The sequence below is a fragment of the Notolabrus celidotus genome, chromosome 2 (genome assembly GCF_009762535.1).
Source record: "Notolabrus celidotus isolate fNotCel1 chromosome 2, fNotCel1.pri, whole genome shotgun sequence".
NCBI lineage: Eukaryota > Metazoa > Chordata > Actinopteri > Labriformes > Labridae > Notolabrus > Notolabrus celidotus.
Genome location: NC_048273.1, coordinates 40,384,823 through 40,404,006, shown reverse-complemented (window position 1 = coordinate 40,404,006; position 19,184 = coordinate 40,384,823). Strand labels below are relative to the sequence as shown.

The window sequence follows — 19,184 nt, the reverse complement described above, 5'->3', positions numbered from 1 at the left end:
AGCAATCCACTATCAGACAAGTCCTGTTGAAGCTCTTTAAACCCCCAAACTTCTGCACACCGAGGAGCCAGAGGAGCCAGGACTTTGATGATGAGATGGTGGAGCACATCCACATGTTGCTCCAAAAGGAGGCTAAGAAGTACGAGAAGAACCGGATCTTTCTCAAACACCTCAACCGCCTCAAAGACCCGAAAGAAGAGGTCAAAATTAGCCAGAAACTGCATCGGCCAATCAAAGCCAGACTGAGAGATGTTTTGCCGAACACCCGCCTGAAGAGAGATGACCTCATGGAGGACGCTCAGGCTGCTTTGTCAGCCTGCAGTCTCATATCTTCAGAGATCATGAACTATCTCAAGCCATCTGTGAGTTTTGCACCTGACACAAAGCCAGGAGACGAGACCCCATACAGCCTTAACATCCCCATCAAGAGGGAAACGACAGAACCAGGCAGAGAGCTGACCCAGCTGGAGCTGCATGCTCAGGAGCAGCAGGCAGGAACCAGAGAGAAGGTCCATACAGAGGAAACCAAGAGGAACAGAATCATCTCTTGGTTCTGTAAACCTTTCAAGAAAAATAAATAGAACAAAAGACAAAGACAATAAGCCCAAGCATCAACAGCTGTGGCTCACTGCAAAATAAAATTTGGCTTTTGCCAGCATTAAGTTGTTGTAGTTGTTGTGAATGTGTTGCAATAAAATGTGTTTAAATGCATCATTGAAGTGAAGGATTTATGTTGTATGGCAGTTAAATGTCAAGGTCCAGCTCACATCAGCTTATGGGTCTGTGTTCTTCTCAAAGGGCTTCTAACTCTTTACACCCAATACAAGTCAACTCTTTGTGTTTCAAAAAGAAAAGAATCAGGCCTACATTTAAAACTCACTTACAGAGTGGTTCCTTGCAACCTGCAGCCCTGGTAATAAATAATAATCTGAAGTAATATTAATAGATCTAATCTTTAGTAACTGATTATCAACAAGTCTTTGATGACTAAATGCAAAAATCAAATGGTCAAAAACTAAATCTGGCTCCAGAGGTCAAACAGCAGACAGCGTTGCTTTCACAGCAGTTTTCTTAAAGCGATCCTGCTTCTTCCTCAGGACACTAAACTGCTCATATTTGTGACAGTTCAAATATCAGGGTTTGAATTCAGGCCCTTGAATCTTGAACCTTGAACCTTCTTATATAATGTGTTGATGCGGGTGTTCCATTCATCTTGATGTTTCACTGATACAGAAACACTCATTTACTTATTTTGATTTATCAGCCTTGTTGGTGTGCAACTGTGTTTGTAGACCACCCATCCATTATCTTGACCACGTATCCCGTTTTGGGTCACGGGGGGGCTGGAGCATATCCCAGCTGACTTTGGGAGCAAGGCAGGTTACACCCTGGACAGGTCGCCAACCAATCACAGGGAAAACATGGAAAGACAGACAACCATTCACACACGCACACTCACACCTAAGGGCAATTTAGTGTAACTAATTAACCTGGAGTGCATGTTTTTGGACTCTGGGAGGAAGCCGGAGTACCTGGAGAGAATCCACTCATGCACGGGGAGAACATGCAAACTCCACACAGAAAGACTCCTCCTGGTCAAATATGAATCCAATACAAGTGGAAATTGTTCCATTAGATTATTACTTGGGTTAAAGATGATTAGATAGATAACGATACTTTATTGATCATAAAACAAATTCAATTTTCAGCTGTTCCATGTACAAACAGAGCAAAACGAAAACATCCGTCAGAAGCAAAAAAAAAATAAAAAAAATAAAATTGAGTAATAGTACACAAAAAAAAGCAATAGTATATCAGCACAAAAGGACAAAAGATAAACAAAAGCACAAGTATTACAATCAAGCAATAAAAGAGCAGGCTGGGAAACAATCTTAAAGAGCACAGCACACTCTGGGTGACAATCATAAAGGATAACTATGTCTCTCTGCTTGTGCTGTTTGACCCTCAAGAAGAAGGATCTTCTCAATCTGTCCGTGGAGCAGTTTAGAGAGAGCAGTCTGCAGCTGAACATGCTCCTCTGAGAGATCGTGATGGCAGTGTGCAGAGGGGGGCTAGCATTGTTTTTTATAGCCAGCAGTTTACCCAGCGTTCTCCTCTCAGTCCTGCTCCATGCTCAAATATTGAGAATCTTATACTTACTTGAACAAATGACATGCTCTAGTAAGTTAATATCCCAAGACTTGTGAAGTGAACTACAATATCTTGAGCTGGTTCAGTTTAACTGTACAATATGTTTTGTTTCTGAACTTGACCTCAGTATTACTGGAAATGGCATGATCTATCTTTTGTCATTCTGACCCTATAGGACATTTTATAAATTCAAAAAAGTACAACAGTTAATTGTGATATGAACTTTATTGTTAAGCACTGCACATTAATCTAATTATGAATGTAAGATATTATGTTTTGAACATCAACTACCTAGAACACTGAAAAATAGCCCTTTACCAGTCCCCACTCATTTAACACTACGTTGTACTCTAAAATATAATGAATACATATTTTAAGGATTTAATTTGTTTTACTTTAAAAAATTTAGCCATTCCATAAAGGTTGACACAGTCATGATACCTTCATACTCTCCTCCTGACAATTTTGGAACATTCAAGTCAATTTCCATGTGAAAATTGCATTGTCTGGATCTTCTGAAGACCACAAGAAGGTCTCTAGTAAGTTGTCTAATTTAGTTCTGTATATTTCATGATATTGCGGCTAGAGCTAGAAAGGTCACTCTCAATGTCCTGTTCAGTTGACTGTTTCTGAAGTTATTTGTTTATATAAAAAGGACTTACTTTTGGTAAATAACTGGAATGTGCTCTGTGACCCAATGCTAATGGCATGGACACTATGGTAGCTATATTTCAAGTATTTGACAATTCTATGCTTAAACTGAAGTCTGTTATTTCTCAGTCCTGTCACTCATACATTCTAGCTACAAATACACCATCCAACAAGCAGACTATTTGTAAGCTGATTTTGAGGTACTTTATATTGTTTATGTTTAATTCTACTAAGAATTAAACATGAAAAAATATTTCTTGAAGTTTATCCAATCATAACATTTTACTCTTCAATGGTAAAAAAATATCTTGGAAGAACATCAAGTTTGGGTCATTTGAAGGGAAAAATGGCTGTCCATTTAAAAAAAAAAAAATCATCTAGTTACTTAATTTTGATCTCAAGTATGAATTATTTGAAGATGTAAAAAACAATTCAGAGTTAGAAGAGTTGCAACAAGCATATTCCACCCATTTGGCAAATCAGCCCCTTTACATGAAGTTTATACCTTAAATTTAGAGCAGGTTGTAGCCGTGAGAGGTTGATGGCACTGAGGACTGATTAAAGGAGTGTGTATGGTGGGTATACATGTGTCGCAAAATGGGGCTTGGATGAAATCACTAAATGACAGCACTATCCTGATTCTGTCAGCAAAAGAAAAGTTAAAATAGCCTACTTGTTTCCCTGAATTTTGTCACGTGAAAGATTTTCGGTCACCGTTGCATTTTTACAAATGTATCGATCTTTTTCTGTACACAACCTCTCGAGCAGGGGTGTCAAACTCATTTCGGTTCAGGGGCCACATACAGCCCAATTTGATCTCAAGTGGGCCGAACCAGTTAAATTCAACATAATAACCTATAAACTCCAAATTCTTCCCTTTGTCACAGTGCAAAAAAGTACAAATACATTCTGAAAATTTCATGAACTATCTTTCTATAAAACAGCTGTTGTATTTTTCGCCATGAGACTCATAATGGGGCCAAGTATTGTATTCTTTAAGCCCTGAAACCTGCTGCCAACACACCAAACACACAGGTTACCCATTCACCTGACACAGAGTGTAATGTTAACAGCAAAAGAACAGATAGATTATAATAATGAAGAAGGTAAAGTTGATTATTTTGGACCCCCCAGCTCCAGCATGAACAGTTTGGTTGATGGATAGTGTTGTATGCAGGGGTGTGGTGCTAGTGCTATAGTAGTGACGGAGCGCACCAATGACATACGCACACATATGGTAAGCACGCACACATTATGTGGCTCCTTTTGAAAAATGTGGATGCACCTCTCCTGCTGTGACAAGTTTACATATATGCAGCCTTAGTGTTGATTGGGTCTTGAAGGGCTCTAAAAAGTCTATGAATTGCAACCGGATTATGCAAACTGCAAATATTATTTTTCCTCACTTTGAGAAAAAAAGTCCCGGAGCTCTGTCAGCACTATGATTGTATATGCCCCCCCCCCAGAGGACATATTTGAAATAGTAGTTACTTTTATTTAAAAATTGCAGTGAAAGTCCTCTCTGTCTTTTTTTCATTTTGGGAAGTCATCCACGGGCCGGATTGGAACCTCTGGCGGGACGGTTTTGGCCCGCTGGCCGTTGGTTTGACACCCCTGCTCTAGAGCATTCTCATAGTTTACTTTGCGTTGAACGCTCGGTAGTGGGTACATTTGTGTTATCCACAGGTGAGACACTTCTTTCAAATTGACCTTTTCGGTACACATGATTATATTCTACACTCTCAATCAATATACATTTAAATGAAGTACTAACTCACTTTAATCAGTCAGAGCGTAATCAGGGAGTACTGATATTCAAGGTGGACCACAAACGCACCACCAGTTAAGCTAGCACGGCTGGTGCTCTCTGACAACTTCAGGAACACCTGCTGCAGGTGAGGGAATCATTCCGCTTTTTCACCTCGGGGCTACTCTACGGAGAAGTCTAAGTCATGATAGAGATATAGACATGTTGGTGGACGCAGGGCTGAGAAGTTTCTCAGAGTCATATTATCTTGAAGGATAAATTAATGACAAATTCCATTGAAAATCTGGTCGCGACTTGCATAGCACAACGATGCTGGGATCTATTTAAACCCTGGGAATGCCAAAGAAAGTCTAACGCTCGAGAGTAAGTGAAACCGGAACATAAAGTTTAACATGTGTTGTATAATAACGCAACAAAGTATAACACGTTTTACAAACACCAGGACAATATGTCGTCGCTGGCTAACTACTTGCTAATTGAGCTGCAACTTCATCTACTCTTACAAGTAAAGTATCATCACAAGAGATGTGTTCAAAGATAAAAGGCACACTTTAAATGATAAAGGTGGTTTTAGGGGGACTGCGGGCCTGTCACTATCATTAAAGTAGCATATATAGTTACTCTTTATCAGGTATGCATTTAATAATTTGTTGGCAGTTAATGTCAGTTGTTATAGTTAAATGTAGGGATGTAAGGATACACTCAACCCACGATACGATTCCAATCCTGATTTTTGGTTCATGATTCGATTCACTCACGATTCTCTAACAATTTTCAAGAAAACTGGACTGAACTCAAAATTTAAATAACTGTTATTTTACTTCAATTCTCAGATATGGACAGTTGGGATATATATTTGTTCTCTTATATTTCTTTGTAAACAAAGTCATCCTTTTTCATTTTTAAGGTGTGTTGGAACTCAAATAAAACCACTGCACACTTTTTTCAGCACCTTGCAAAAAAAACTAAAATCAACATACAAAAATACCTTGTTGGAAATTTTCAGAACAATTATCAAGAAATGGAAAGTGAATGATTCCCAAATGAAAGTATTAAATATTAAAACAAATAAGGTAAATCTCTTTAAATTAGGGATGTACATTTCAAGTATTTTCTATGATTGATCTTTGGAAATGTTAACGATCAATTATTGATTAATCATTTAAAAAACGTGAATGTTTTCCATGTCAAGAATAATGACAAATGTGTTTTTCCCCCTAAATCAAATGTTCCTTCTCGACACAGTGTATATTACTGACAGTATTAAACAGCTACAGATCATATTGAGGTGTTCAAAATGTTAGCATGCTGAATATCAACGTGAGGAGCAGGCTTATAAATAATCTCTGTGGACGCATGGTCATACACTGCGTGCGCAATTATTAGGCACGTGAGTATTTTTGTGAATATGTTAAATACTATGTTAACAGTCGTTTTCAAATTTGTCAAGAAGTCAGATAGTGAATATATTTCTTCAACTGTGTGGTTAAAATGATGCTTTTCAAATAACGTTGGCTGTATTTTTAAATAAATGCAGAATCTGCAGAAATGAGCGTGACAAATTATTATGCAAGTTGGTGATAAGAGCATATAACCTGTAAAAATTAAAAACTAGGCACCATTTTAAACATTCTATTGATTGAAAATAATAATATTTACTACAACTGTTTTCAAACTTCAACAAAAACAACTGTTTTCTTTACATTTGTTTACAAAATAAAACTGTTAATGTCTTTAAATAATTTCAAATCTAAAGTGTTTCTCAAATGTCCAATATAAGCTCCTTTTCTTTCAGTGAGGGTCAGAGGTCACTGTAAACTGATTTAGTTTCTGATGACTTCTCTGCTGACACTGTGAGCTGTACCTTGTATGTCTTTCCAAAGAGGCTCTTTTGAGTTGTATTTCTTGCCATTACTGTAAATTATATCCTTTATTATTGACCACAAGTTCTCAGTCAGGTTGAAATCAGGTGAGCAGGCAGGCCAGTTCATGAGGCGATCCTCTTTAAAGCCCTGAGATGTCATCCTGTCCTGGGAATAACGTGAGGCTGAATGTCTTTTCCTCCATGCAGGAAAATACAAAAGAGGATCGCCTCATGAACTGGCCTGCCTGCTCACCTGGTCTCAACCTGACTGAGAACTTGTGGTCAATAATAAAGGATATAATTTACAGTGATGGCAAGAAATACAGCTCAAAAGAGCATCTTTGGAAAGCCATAGAAGGTACAGCTCACAGTGTCAGCAGAGAAGTCATCAGAAACTAAATCAGTTTACAGTGACCTCTGACCCTCACTGAAAGAAAAGGAGGTTATATTGGACATTTGAGAAACACGTTAGATTTGAAATGTTTCAGACATTAACAGTTTTATTTTGTAAACAAATGTAAAGAAAACTGTTGTTTTTGTTGAAGTTTGAAAACAGTTGTAGTAAATATTATTCTCAATCAATAGAACGTTTAAAATGGTGCCTCGTTTTTAATTTTCCCAAGTTATATGCTCTTATCACCAACTTGCATAATAATTTGGCACGCTCATTTCTGCAGATTCTGCATTTATTTAAAAATACAGCCGAGGTAATTTGAAAAGCATCATTTTAACCACCCATTGAAGAAATATATTCACTATCTGACTTCTTGACAAATTTGAAAACGACTGTTAACATAGTTTTTAACATATTCACAAAAATACTCACGTGCCTAAGAATTGTGCACGCAGTGTAGAGTGAAGACTCAGACTACAACATGTGGATTTACTGCAACAGGACAACTGAACAGGATCAGATTTTAGACTCAGTGTCCAGTTTTCTCGTTTTTCTTGAGAAAAATAATCATGTGTACTGTTTAAAAATAATATCCAGATCCAAATGTTGTTGAATCGATTTTAATCCACCTTTATTTGTATCGATTTTTTACAGATTTGCGATATAAAGTTACATCCTCAGTTAAATGTATTATTTAAAGTTGATTAACTCTGGCATTGCAAGTCAATGAAGCAGTTGTTAATAAGATGTATTTTTAACTATCTACCTAAAGTTAAATTGTATTTCCAGTCAGAGGTAACCATGGCCACAAATAAACTGGCTGTTGACGCCCAGAAGCTGGAGTCCTGCGTGGCTCCTTCAGGAGATGGAGACACACCTAATCAAGTCAAGATTTTACAGGTCCCTGCAAAATGTGGACCCATCACTGGCATGCACCCCCCAGCTACTGCTCCATGTGTCTCAAAGGTTGAACCAGCCTCTGCCCCGCCTAAAGTCATCCCCACTGGCCAGACTCAAAAACACATCTCCACCAGAGTCACAGTCCCAGAGCTTCACACCTCCTCTCCGTCGGTCATGGTCATAGCAAAGGTGGCCACTGCAAGAGCCGCAAACAGTCAACCGCAGGTCATCAAACCAGCCGTGAGCCAGGGGGGCTTAATGAACCAGGCCACAAACCCAGGAAGGACAGTGGTAATAACCGTACCAAGGGCAGCAACTACACAGCCACTCTCTGTGTCCCCTCGAATGCAACAGACGACTTCGCCTCAGCTCCCAGCAAATATCCAGATACCACCAGGTGAGCTGCAATTCTCCAAAGGTTCCACTTTTAGTCCTGCTTGATGGTGTCTCATTGGTATTTATATTTCTCATTTATATTTAATGGTAGATATCTTCACTGTTGCATCTGGAACTCTTAAGTCTTACATCCTTCACTTAAAGGTGACATATCATGCAAAATCAACTTTTTAATGGTTTCAGAGACGTTTCAGACTTCCGTGTTTTTGTTACGTCACAACGCCATCTGGTCTGTAACAGGAAGTCAGAGCTCGGAGCTTGTTCAGCCCATAGACTGTATAAAATACAACTCAACCCCTCCTCTGTTTTTCATTACCTGCACACGTGTGCTAACAAGGAGCTTAGGAGGGAGGCATGCTAGTTGTAGGCTGTCTTAATAAACACAAAGGTCGGTTTTACTCCCCACGTCTGCAGATTTGAAGATCTAGTGGATGATTTTTATTTTTCATGGAAAAGTGCTAGCTAGCATAGCTAGACAGCTAGATGTCGTAGCTGTAGCTGTAGCTGTAGTTGTGTACCAAGACACACGTCTACATACTAACAAATAAAACAACAAGAAACACTAAATCTGTGACCAATCCTTCAGAAAGCTCCTGCTGCCTTTCTGGTAGAGGTCGGTTTTACTCCCCACGTCTGCAGATTTGAAGATCTAGTGAATGATTTTTATTTATCATGGAAAAGTGCTAGTGCTAGTTAGCATGGCAACATAGCTACATGTTCGTAGCTGTGTACCAAGACACACGTCGACATACTGCCAAATAAAACAACAAGAAACACTAAATCTGTGACCAATGGTTCAGAAAGGTCCTGCTACAGGCGCCTCTCCGTCAGGATCAGATTCTGGATCAGATTCAGAGGGTTGAAGTAACGCAGGTCTGTGAGCAGCCGTGTATATTCAGCCAACATGTAAACATTAGACCAACATGCTGGAGAGCCAAGGGTACACTTCCTGAGGGGGCGTGGTCAGAAAGAAAACGAAGTGTTCTGAGGAGGACTGAAGAAAAGGACTTTTCAGGCATGCCAAAATCTGATTTCAAAGTGTTTTTTTGAGCATAAACTTTAAAGACATGTTTTGGGGACCTCTTAGACCAATATATTTTGATGAAAAAAGCGTGATATGTCACCTTTAAAGTTCACTATGGGATGGGTCAAAAACTCAGAGAATTACCTGATGTCTTTTCTGAAACACTTAAATCAATCTTTATTTGTGTAGCACCAAAGATGCTTTTACAAACATACCAAGTCTCAACCGTAGACTGTATATATAATGGTCAGCCTCGCTCAGCCATTTTTGCATTGTACGGTTTTGAAGCCAAATTATCCCGTTCCAGAATGCTGCCATCTTGTAAATTTTCTGCAGGGAATACTTCTTCAGGGAATTTGTGTGTTTCCACAGTAACAAGCGTAGCAAGGTCCTATGGAGTTTCTCTCTCCGGCGGCTGTCAGTCAAAGTAAACCCAGATGTGAAACCCCGTTTTTTAACCTCTAATAACTAATGAAAAAGAAACTGTTCAGAAAAAATAGGCCTTGAACACAAAACAGTCAAATAATAACTACATATCACCACAGCATGTGAGAAACATTCGTACCACGTGTATTTCTTTTTTAAAGTTTGACTGCAGCCCCATTCAAATGAATGGGGGAGACTGAGTTTATGACCTATACCGCAGCCAGCCACCAGAGGGAGCAGTTTATGTGGCGGCCTCACTTCGAACCGAGCGAGATGACGTCCATTATATATACAGTCTGTGCTGCCGCATGGATTTCTCGTCTTCTTTCCAGTCACACAGGATTCAGTCTTTTCCTGGGTAAAAGATGATCGTTGTATATTTTTTAGAGACTGAACAGCTCTTGTTGTGACTGCCACTCTGAAACTTCTGTGTCCTTAGCAAAAAGAACTGTTAAACCAAGTATTTATTGTATGCTATACAATATATTTGACCCACAGGTATGATGTTGATCCGCAGTGACAGTGGTCAGCTGATGCTGGTATCCCAGCAGGCTTTGGTCCAGGCACAGCAGGGAGCAAGAGGTGTCAGTGGCCAAGTGTCCAGACTAGTGACCCCACAGGTGTGTGTGTGCTTCTTAAATGTACTTTAGCAGTGAAGTGGCTGAATTTAATGACATCTAATTATCACTCCATTTGTATTTACTGACTGTGTGTGTGGGATTCAGGAGCCTGCGTCTGCTGGACACAAAACTAATGAGAAAGTGACAGTGATAAGGATGGCAGCCCCTACTACTTTCCAACAGGCACAAGTCCAGAAGACGGCTGTAGTAAAGGTGGAAGACTTTAGCAGACCTGGCTCATTCCTCAGTTCCTATCACTAACACTAAAGGCTATTTCATCTAAAAACGGTCACTTTCACGTGTGTTAATATCATTTATTGTGTTGTTTAGGTGATCGGCGTAACTTCCAAACCAGCTGTTGTCCAGTCTGTCAGTGCTGTGTCAGAGCAGGGGAGCCGACCTCGCTTTCATGGGGTTGTCACAGAAACCAGAAAGGAGCCACCTGTCACTTATTCTCAGGCAAGTCCTGGATCTAACCGGCTTCATGAGCGGGGCTGTCTCTTGGCTAAGAAAAGCAATGCTGGTTGAATATGGAAGCACCTGGCCCAATCACACTTGTCCTTCAATCTATAAGTCGCATTTTCACTCATGTTTTGTCATTACTTCATTAACTATAGGCTAGTAGAAAATATTTGTTGTATTATTACTTGTGCTGCAATATGATTTATTGCTGTACAAGAGTTACAGTGTATTACAAATACATTAATAACAAACTACCTTGATAGCTCAGCAGTGATGTACAGTGCTCAGCATAAATGAGTACACCCCTAACAGATTTGTTAGAAACCTTTAGTTTCCTTTCAGGATGAGAATTTTTTTTTGGGATACAATACTATGAAATACTCCCACACATGTGGGCCATTGATTGCAAACAAGATTTGTTCATTTGTGCACAGAAAAAAAGTAATTTTTCTAACAAATTCATCCAAGACCATGTTGCAAAAATGAGTACACCCCAATGAAAGTCTTAGGAGCAAAGCTAAATCTTGGACTACAAAATTCTAATTGACAAGAATTCAACCACAGGCGAGTCTAATCATTCATCAGCACACACCTGACTATAAAAGGGCATTACTTAACAAAGAAAACCCCTCCCATTTCATGCTGTCAGTAATGGCTCCACAAGGAGGAGAACTTTCACAAGACTTGAGAAAGAAAATTATTTCTTTTCACAAGAAAGGTGAAGGTGGCAAGAAGATTAGTAAAGCTTTACTCATCAGTCAGAATACTTTAGCAAAAGTGATCCAGAAATTTAAAAAGGATGGAATTGCAACAGCTGAATGTCTGAAGAAGAACAGGGTGAAAGTGGTTCAGTGGACAAGTATGTCTCCTGATCTGAACCCAATTGAACACTCGTGGGGAATTCTGAAGAGACAAGTTGAGCATCACTCTCCATCAGGCATCAAGGCACTAAAAGAGGTCATCCTCCAAGAATGGAAAAAGATTGATGAGGTCATACAAAATACTAGATAGCAGTTTTTGTTGTGGGGTGTATTCATTTTTGCTACAATTATTTTGAGTAAAACTGAAGATTTTGTAATCCAAGTTATAGTGTTTACTTTCATGATATGAGTTAAACAAATGTTCTATGACACTCAGTTTTGCCAAAATGTTTTAAATTCTTCTTGTGTTAATTGAGAAATGTATTAAAATCTTACTTTTCAAAGAGGGTGTACTCATTTATGCTGAGCACTGTATCCAAGCAGCTTTAAAACATCCCTTTTTCCAAACCAGTGAAGTCTGACAGGTTTGTATTAATCCTGCTGACCACCATTGTGAACATTGTCACACTTTTTGTGTTTGTTCCATACAATGAAATCTAGTAAAGATACAACTATTTTAACCCTTACTTCAGTCCCCTCATACTGACAGGACTCAATCTTCTCTCCTCTTAATCCACCATGAGCATTGCACCTTAAAGTATTAAGCTAGTTACAGCTGCAGGAAAAACTTCCTTTTAACAGGCAGAAACCTCGAGCAGAACCAGACTCATGAGAATGAGAGAGAGAGAGAGAGAGAGAGAGAGATGATAGTGATGAGACGGGTAGTAGTAGTAGTAGTAGTAGTAGTAGTAGTAGTAGTAGTAGTAGTAGCTGTTGCAGCTGGACTCTATAGCGTCCACAGCAGCAGGCCGTCTGCGGCAGAAACTCAGAGGAATTACAAGACAGTGTCTTTTCAAAATGCATTAAGACAATTAACAGTAACAACAGAGAATGAAGATAGGTGCTGCATAAACACTTTGTATTGTTTGCTTTGGTTGCAAACAAATAAGAGGGACAGGAACTTGTCAAAAAAATGGACATTGTGAACCTTTTTATCATGAGTAATTGTTGACACTTCCCAACAGGAGACCTTGGAAAGTGTCAAGAAGTGCAAGAACTTCCTGGTTACACTGATCAAGCTGGCCTCCAGTGACTCCAGATCTGCCAACATGGCGAATAATGTCAGAGGACTGGTCAAGAAGCTGCTGGTATGTTTTTCCATCCTTATTCTCACAGAAGCCAGATTCACTTTGATGGAATCGAGGAATTTGGAAAAGTCCAAAAATCATGAAAAAAGTCAGTCTTCCGTGTTTGACATGTGGATGCACATGTTTGTTTCCAAATTCAGCGAGGTCATCACTTGATGTCATTTCTGCTCTTGATAGACTGTTATAAACTGTTTGTTCTCCAACAGGGTAATATTTGATGGTGCTTTCATGGTTTAGGGCTACCATTACAAATATATGTGGTAGAGTCATACAAACATGTTGGGTAACTTAAGGTTGAACAAAAACATCAAATATGTCAATCAATCAATCTTTATTTGTATAGCGCCAAATCACAAAAAAACATATTGAGACGCTTTAACAAACAGAGCAGGTCTAGACCATACACTATGTTAAACTGTTAACAAAGACCCAACATCAAGACCAGATAAGATCCAGCCCCCTCCTACTAACAGGACATGATCTTATCTCATCTTGATCCACCATGAGCACTGCACCTTAAAGTATTTAGTTACAGCGGAGAGGAAAAACTTCCTTTAACAGGCAGAAACCTTCAGCAGAACCAGACTCATGTTAGACAGCCATCTGCCTTGACAGCCTTGGGGTTGGAAAAAGGGATAAAAGGGGAGTAAGAGAGGGAGAGAGAGAGATGATATTGATGAGGCAGATAGTAGTAGTAGTAAGAGTATGAGAGCTTCTTTTATAAACATCATTTGTTGAGAGTCATGGAAGTCTGGTGTAGAAACAGACATCAAAGAAGCTGCTCACTGAAAAATGGTAATAAGACCTCCAGCATAATGAGTAGGATTTCCTAATAATTTCTACAGTCTGGTGCTCTTAAGCGATTAAAAGATAATCTAATCAGTCACAGACCTTGTGATCACAACTTGTGAATAATCACGATTAATTGCAAATGTGTGAAGCATTGCATTACAGGTAAAGTTAGTCTGCTTTGACCTATTTCCAATCATTTTTATATAACTTCTCAATTTTAATTATACTCTACTTTTCACCTTGATAAGTGTTAATTTGACAAGCTATTTAAATTTGATCATGTTGCTTCCCCACAGAAGCATCCAAAAGAACACAAACACACTTGCACTTCTGCCTTCTGCACACAGCTGTTTGCCCCCCTTTACCCCACTTCTTATTTTCCTTGTTCCCTCTTCACCTGCATAATGTTGAAAAGTAGCAGTAATGAAAAAAAATATTTGTGAATCAATTTTTGACTTCATGTAAGTTGTGTGTGGAGGATTGACGTTAATAAGGTCACATTTAAAGCAATTGAAACAAGCATGCTCTGACATTGGCAGTCTTTACAAGGAGTCAAAATAGTGACAAGAGTATGTTTCTATTGACCAGAAAGGATGGCACCTGCACTTTGAGATTGAACATTAGACTGTATAATACATGGATGTAGTCTCTGTGACGTCACCTGTTGGTTTTTGAAGCAGAATTTTGAAGCCTCAGCCACATTACATTTTTTTCAGCGATGAAAATATAAGCACTGATATACAGAACTTGTTCCTATGAGATAGACTGGGTCATCAATGGCACTTTATATCTGTTCAGAAAGTTAACTTAAAGGTGCATTGTGTAGAAGTGAGCAGCACTCCAGCAGAACAGATTTGGTGGAAATGGGATATAATATTTATAGCTATGTTAAAATCTGTGTATAATCACCTATATAGAACTAGTTTTCTTTTTTATGAAGTTAGAATAAGTATGTAGACCTACATAAGGAGCGGGTCTCCTGACAGGCTGCCACCGTCGCTTAGGCGACGCGAAGGGTCAGGAACGGAGGGGTTCATTCTAGAATCGGACCACTAGATGTCGCTAATGTTCCCATTTCAACCTACTGCACCTTTATTGCAGCAAACACAATCCCTTTGATAGAAAGAGCAAGTTTTTGTTTTAATATTTAAATCCACTGCGGGCACAATTATTAGGCATGTGAGTATTTTTGTGAATATGTTAAAAACTATATCAACAGTCGTTTTCTAATTTGTCAAGAAGTCAGATAGTGAATATATTTCTTCAACTGTGTGGTTAAAATGATGCTTTTCAAATTACGTTGGTTGTATTTTTAAATAAATGCAGAATCTGCAGAAATGAGCGTGACAAATTATTATGCAAGTTGATGATAAGAGCATATAACTTGTGAAAATTAAAAACTAGGCACCATTTTAAACGTTCTATTGATTGAGAATAATATTTACTACAACTGTATTCAAACTTCAACAAAAACAACAGTTTTCTTTACATTTGTGTACAAAATAAAAGTGTTAATGTCTTTGAACTATTTCAGAAGTGTTTCTCAAATGTCCAATGTAAGCTCCTTTTCTTTCAGTGAGGGTCAGAGGTCACTGTAAACTGATTTAGTTTCTGATGACTTCTCTGCTGACTCTGTGAGCTGTACCTTGTATGTCTTTCCAAAGAGGCTCTTTTGAGCTGTATTTCTGCCATCACTGTAAATTATCTTCTTTATTATTGACCACAAGTTCTCAGTCGGGTTGAGATCAGGTGAGCAGGCAGGCCAGTTCATGAGGAGATCCTCTTTAAAGCCCTGAGATGCCGTCCTGTCCTGGGAATAATGTGAGGCATGTGACGGTGCATTGTGCTCATGCATGAACACTAGCATCTTTTTCACTTTAGCTGAATGTCTTTTCCTCCATGGAGGAAAATACAAAAGAGGATCGCCTCATGAACTGGCCTACCTGCTTACCCGATCTCAACCTGACTGAGAACTTGTGATCAATAATAAAGGAGATAATTTACAGTTATGGCAGAAATACAGCTCAAAAGAGCATCTTTGGAAAGCCATACAAGGTACAGCTCAGGTAAACCTCCCTAAATCAGTTTACCAGTGACTTCTGACCCTCACTGAAAGAAAAGGAGCTTATATTGGACATTTGAGAAACATGTTAGATTTGAACATTGCACATTTTTATTTTGTATACAAATGTAAAGAAAACAGTTGTTTTTGTTGAAGTTTGAATATTGTTGTAGTAAATATTATTATTCTCAATCAATAGAACGTTTAAATGGTGCCTAGTTTTCAATTTTCACGTTATATACTCTTATCACCAACTTGCATAATAATTTGGCACACTAATTTCTGCAGATTCTGCATTTATTTAAAAATACAGCCAACGTAATTTAAAAAGCATCATTTTAACCACACAGTTGAAGAAATATATTCACTATCTGACTTCTTGACAAATTTGAAAACGACTGTTAACATAGTTTTTAACATATTCACAAAAATACTCACTTGCCTAATTGTGCATGCAGTGTAGACTCTTCCATCACAAATTATGACATAAAATACACAAGAATACAGGAAAAAAGGATTTGACTCTCTCAACGTTTAGGGGGAAAACAGTGATTGTTTTATTATATTGACATAAATTACATTTTCATTCAAGAAAAGTCACCTCAAATGTTTGTTTTTTCTATCAGTTATAGTCTTTTAAAGATAATCAGAACCAGCAACAATTGGAATCTGAAAAAGGAGACTTAGAAGAAATCAGAATATATCCAGTGAAATTACATTAAAAGCAGTCCAAAGATTTTGTAGCTCTTATAGGTTGTGGGCGATGATTTCAAAAGCTGGGGCCTCAAACAGCAAAGGCGTGATCACCCTTTGGTTTTGAAACAGTGCAGGGTTCCCACGCGTCCTGGAAAACCTGGAAAACAGTTGACCAGTTTTCCAGTACTGGAAAACACCTGGAAAATGGGAGAAAAAGTAAAATGTCCTGGAAAATGAGTCCAGCATAATCATGCATTCACAGAAAATGGGAGTCTATTGTTTATGTTTTATGGTAAATTAACCTTGTGGAGTGCAATTTTGATTCAAAGAGTCTTATATTCAAGTTAAATAGTGAGCAGTGGAGTCAGGCAGAGAGCTCGGGGGTCTCTGCCTCACAACTCTCCCTGCAGGCTGAGAGCTCAGTTACTGTACTGTAGCTAGTAGGAGTGCAAACTCTTTATAGTGAAAACAAACGAAACAAAAAGGGCGACACAGCTGCACAGAAACTGCACGTTGTAGACATCACTGATCACAACAGACAGGAAGACAGTTTAAACCTTTTTAAATCTCTCAGAAATTTTCAAATACAGAGTGCGTCCAAGCGGCAACCTCCGGTCTAAAAATATGAGTCAATGCGGAAGTGTTAAAAGCTGCAGTTCATCGAGGATCCACTTGAGGCTGGCTCCGGAAGTACCGCAAGTCACATACACATGAATGGGGAAAAGACGATCTTTGCAGCATTAATAAACATGTTTACAGCCTGGTACAAAAGATGAGTGTAGTCTGAATAGCTAATTTCTCGACGTCCTCTCACTGTGAGGGGGTGAATCGTATCTTTCATATACTCTTCTTTCTGTCAGTGTATCTTAGTAAACAGGTAACAGGTTTAGATACTTTCATTGCATGTATAACAGGGAAATGGTACCAACATATTCACATGTTTTCAACTTGCTATAAGTTCCTCTGCTGCTTCATCACTCTGTCTGGTGTCTCCTTTGTCCACGCTGTCACTTCTGTGTAATGTTTATGCAGCCTAGAGAAAAAAGTAGCATTTTCGAAGATATTGAGATTACCAGTCTTCCAATGAGAGGCACAGCTGCCTGTGGGAACACTGCAGCTGTTGGCTAGGAGGCTCAAAGCCCGCCTCTTTACGTCACACTGGCTCGACAGAAGCAATATGGCTGCCGCAGCCGATTGGTCTCAAAACAGCTCTTCAGAAACAGATGGGTGACGTCACGGATACTACGTCCATATTTTTTACAGTCTATGAGTGCGTCTTATGAACCGGTGTGATTTTTCCGGAGTTTACGGTAACTCAAATAACCTTTTTATTTAAATGTGACATTTGCTTTTTGTTTTATATTGACCACTTTGAATATCCATGATAAAGCAGGTATATTTTGAGTTTGAGTTGAGAAACATTTGTGGTCATTTTTGTCATTCAGTTCTATTTAGGTCAGTTTATGCACTGATCCTCAGATTATTTATTTATTTCAATAAGACAGCTCCCAGATTCTTTTACAGGCTCTTTAGTTTTTTCTTAGCTCATTTTATATTTATCAAGAAAAGAGAAACCTGAGATGAGAGTTGCCCATCATTGTTACTTGGTTGCACTAATAAAGTGAAGTGCTGTACATCTGTGGTTGCATTATTCTATAATCAATTTGCCATCATTTTTAAGCATGTAAGAGATGAAGCCATAGATAGCCATAGACTACATGTCTTTCAATGTAGACTTCCACTGAGAGGAACATATTAGACTATTTAGGAACTAAATTAGGAATTACATTTAGACTGTCCTACCAGCTTGATCATCACTGAAAATGTCCTGGAAAATGATCTCTGGAAAAGAGTGGGAACCCTGACAGTGTGATGACACTTGGTTTTGAAATTTGAGCTTAGAATTTGTAACCCCAAGATTTAATGATTGTAGTGGATAAAAGATGAATATTGAAGGAGGAGGTTGGGAATGAAAATGATGACAGGGCCAGGCAATACCTTGTATGTATTGAACTAGAACTTGGGGTTCCAGTTATTATGAATTGTACAGGAAGCCAAATAAGGGATGCAATAACAAAGCAGACATGCGACAGTAAGCTGGTTTTAGGGTTAAACTTGCAGCAGCATTTTGTACTAACTTTAAGTGATTTAGAGTTTTTTGGGCTGAGGCAAGTGTGGAACAAGTTACAATAATCCAGGCAGAAAACCTATTGGAAATTGAATAATTATCAATTATTTCCTGTTTTAATTTCAAACCTTTCTTTCTACCGTTTTGAACACACTATTCAGTGCAACTTAAAGTTGTATTATTTTGCACTTCCTGAAGTTTCTTTCTACATGTTTTACTCTGCAGGAAGGGAAGCTCGAAGCAGAGGAGTTTACAGAACAGCTTTATCAAGAGTTGAAGACGACTCCTCAGCCCTGCTTGGTGCCTTTTCTCAAGGTAAAAAGAGAATCATCAACCAATGATTGTAACCACCTCTGATGACTTCAGAACCTGGAAATTGCCATGACTTTAAAATTCTATGACTCAAACTCAAGACTGTCTCCTACCTAAAGATTTGATTCTAGAGATCAGGTCTCCAAACTAGAGATCTTATCCCAGTAATCAATATAGGCTGACACTAGTACACACTGTAAGGTGAAAATGTCCGTTCCTTACTTACTGTTAAGACCACATCATCTTGCCACAAAAGATCATTTGCTACACTATACTACACTGAGTCTACTCTGCTCAACCCAGATTGGCAAATTCACAGATGAGGAATGCCCACATGGTGGTTCATCTGTTATTTTGCTGCTTTTATCAAAATCAATATGATAGGTAAAAGTAAGTTATAACATTTTTAAACCCTACAGAAAAGCCAGACTGAATAAATATGTTTTTAGTTTACGTTTAAACTAATATTAAAGCAGACTACATTTGAAAGACTACAACTGTTATTTCAATGTGTTTAATACTTTTCTAAT

The 19,184-nt window shown here is 38.5% G+C and overlaps 1 protein-coding gene across 2 annotated transcripts in view; it reads left to right on the top strand.

The window, feature by feature from the left end:
• The first annotated feature begins 4,582 nt into the window (after positions 1–4,582).
• Positions 4,583–19,184, top strand: part of LOC117805377 (transcription initiation factor TFIID subunit 4B-like) — a 33,462-nt gene continuing 18,860 nt past the window's right edge. The window contains exons 1-7 of one of the 2 annotated variants that reach the window (XM_034674099.1): positions 4,583–4,697; positions 7,618–8,125; positions 10,073–10,194; positions 10,300–10,407; positions 10,525–10,653; positions 12,542–12,664; positions 18,568–18,657. In XM_034674099.1, the coding sequence (XP_034529990.1) occupies positions 7,630–8,125; positions 10,073–10,194; positions 10,300–10,407; positions 10,525–10,653; positions 12,542–12,664; positions 18,568–18,657 (1,068 nt within the window). In that variant the 5' untranslated portion in view covers positions 4,583–4,697; positions 7,618–7,629. Of the gene's footprint in view, positions 4,934–7,617; positions 8,126–10,072; positions 10,195–10,299; positions 10,408–10,524; positions 10,654–12,541; positions 12,665–18,567; positions 18,658–19,184 lie in introns of both variants that reach the window. The other variant, XM_034674093.1, reaches the window with a different exon arrangement.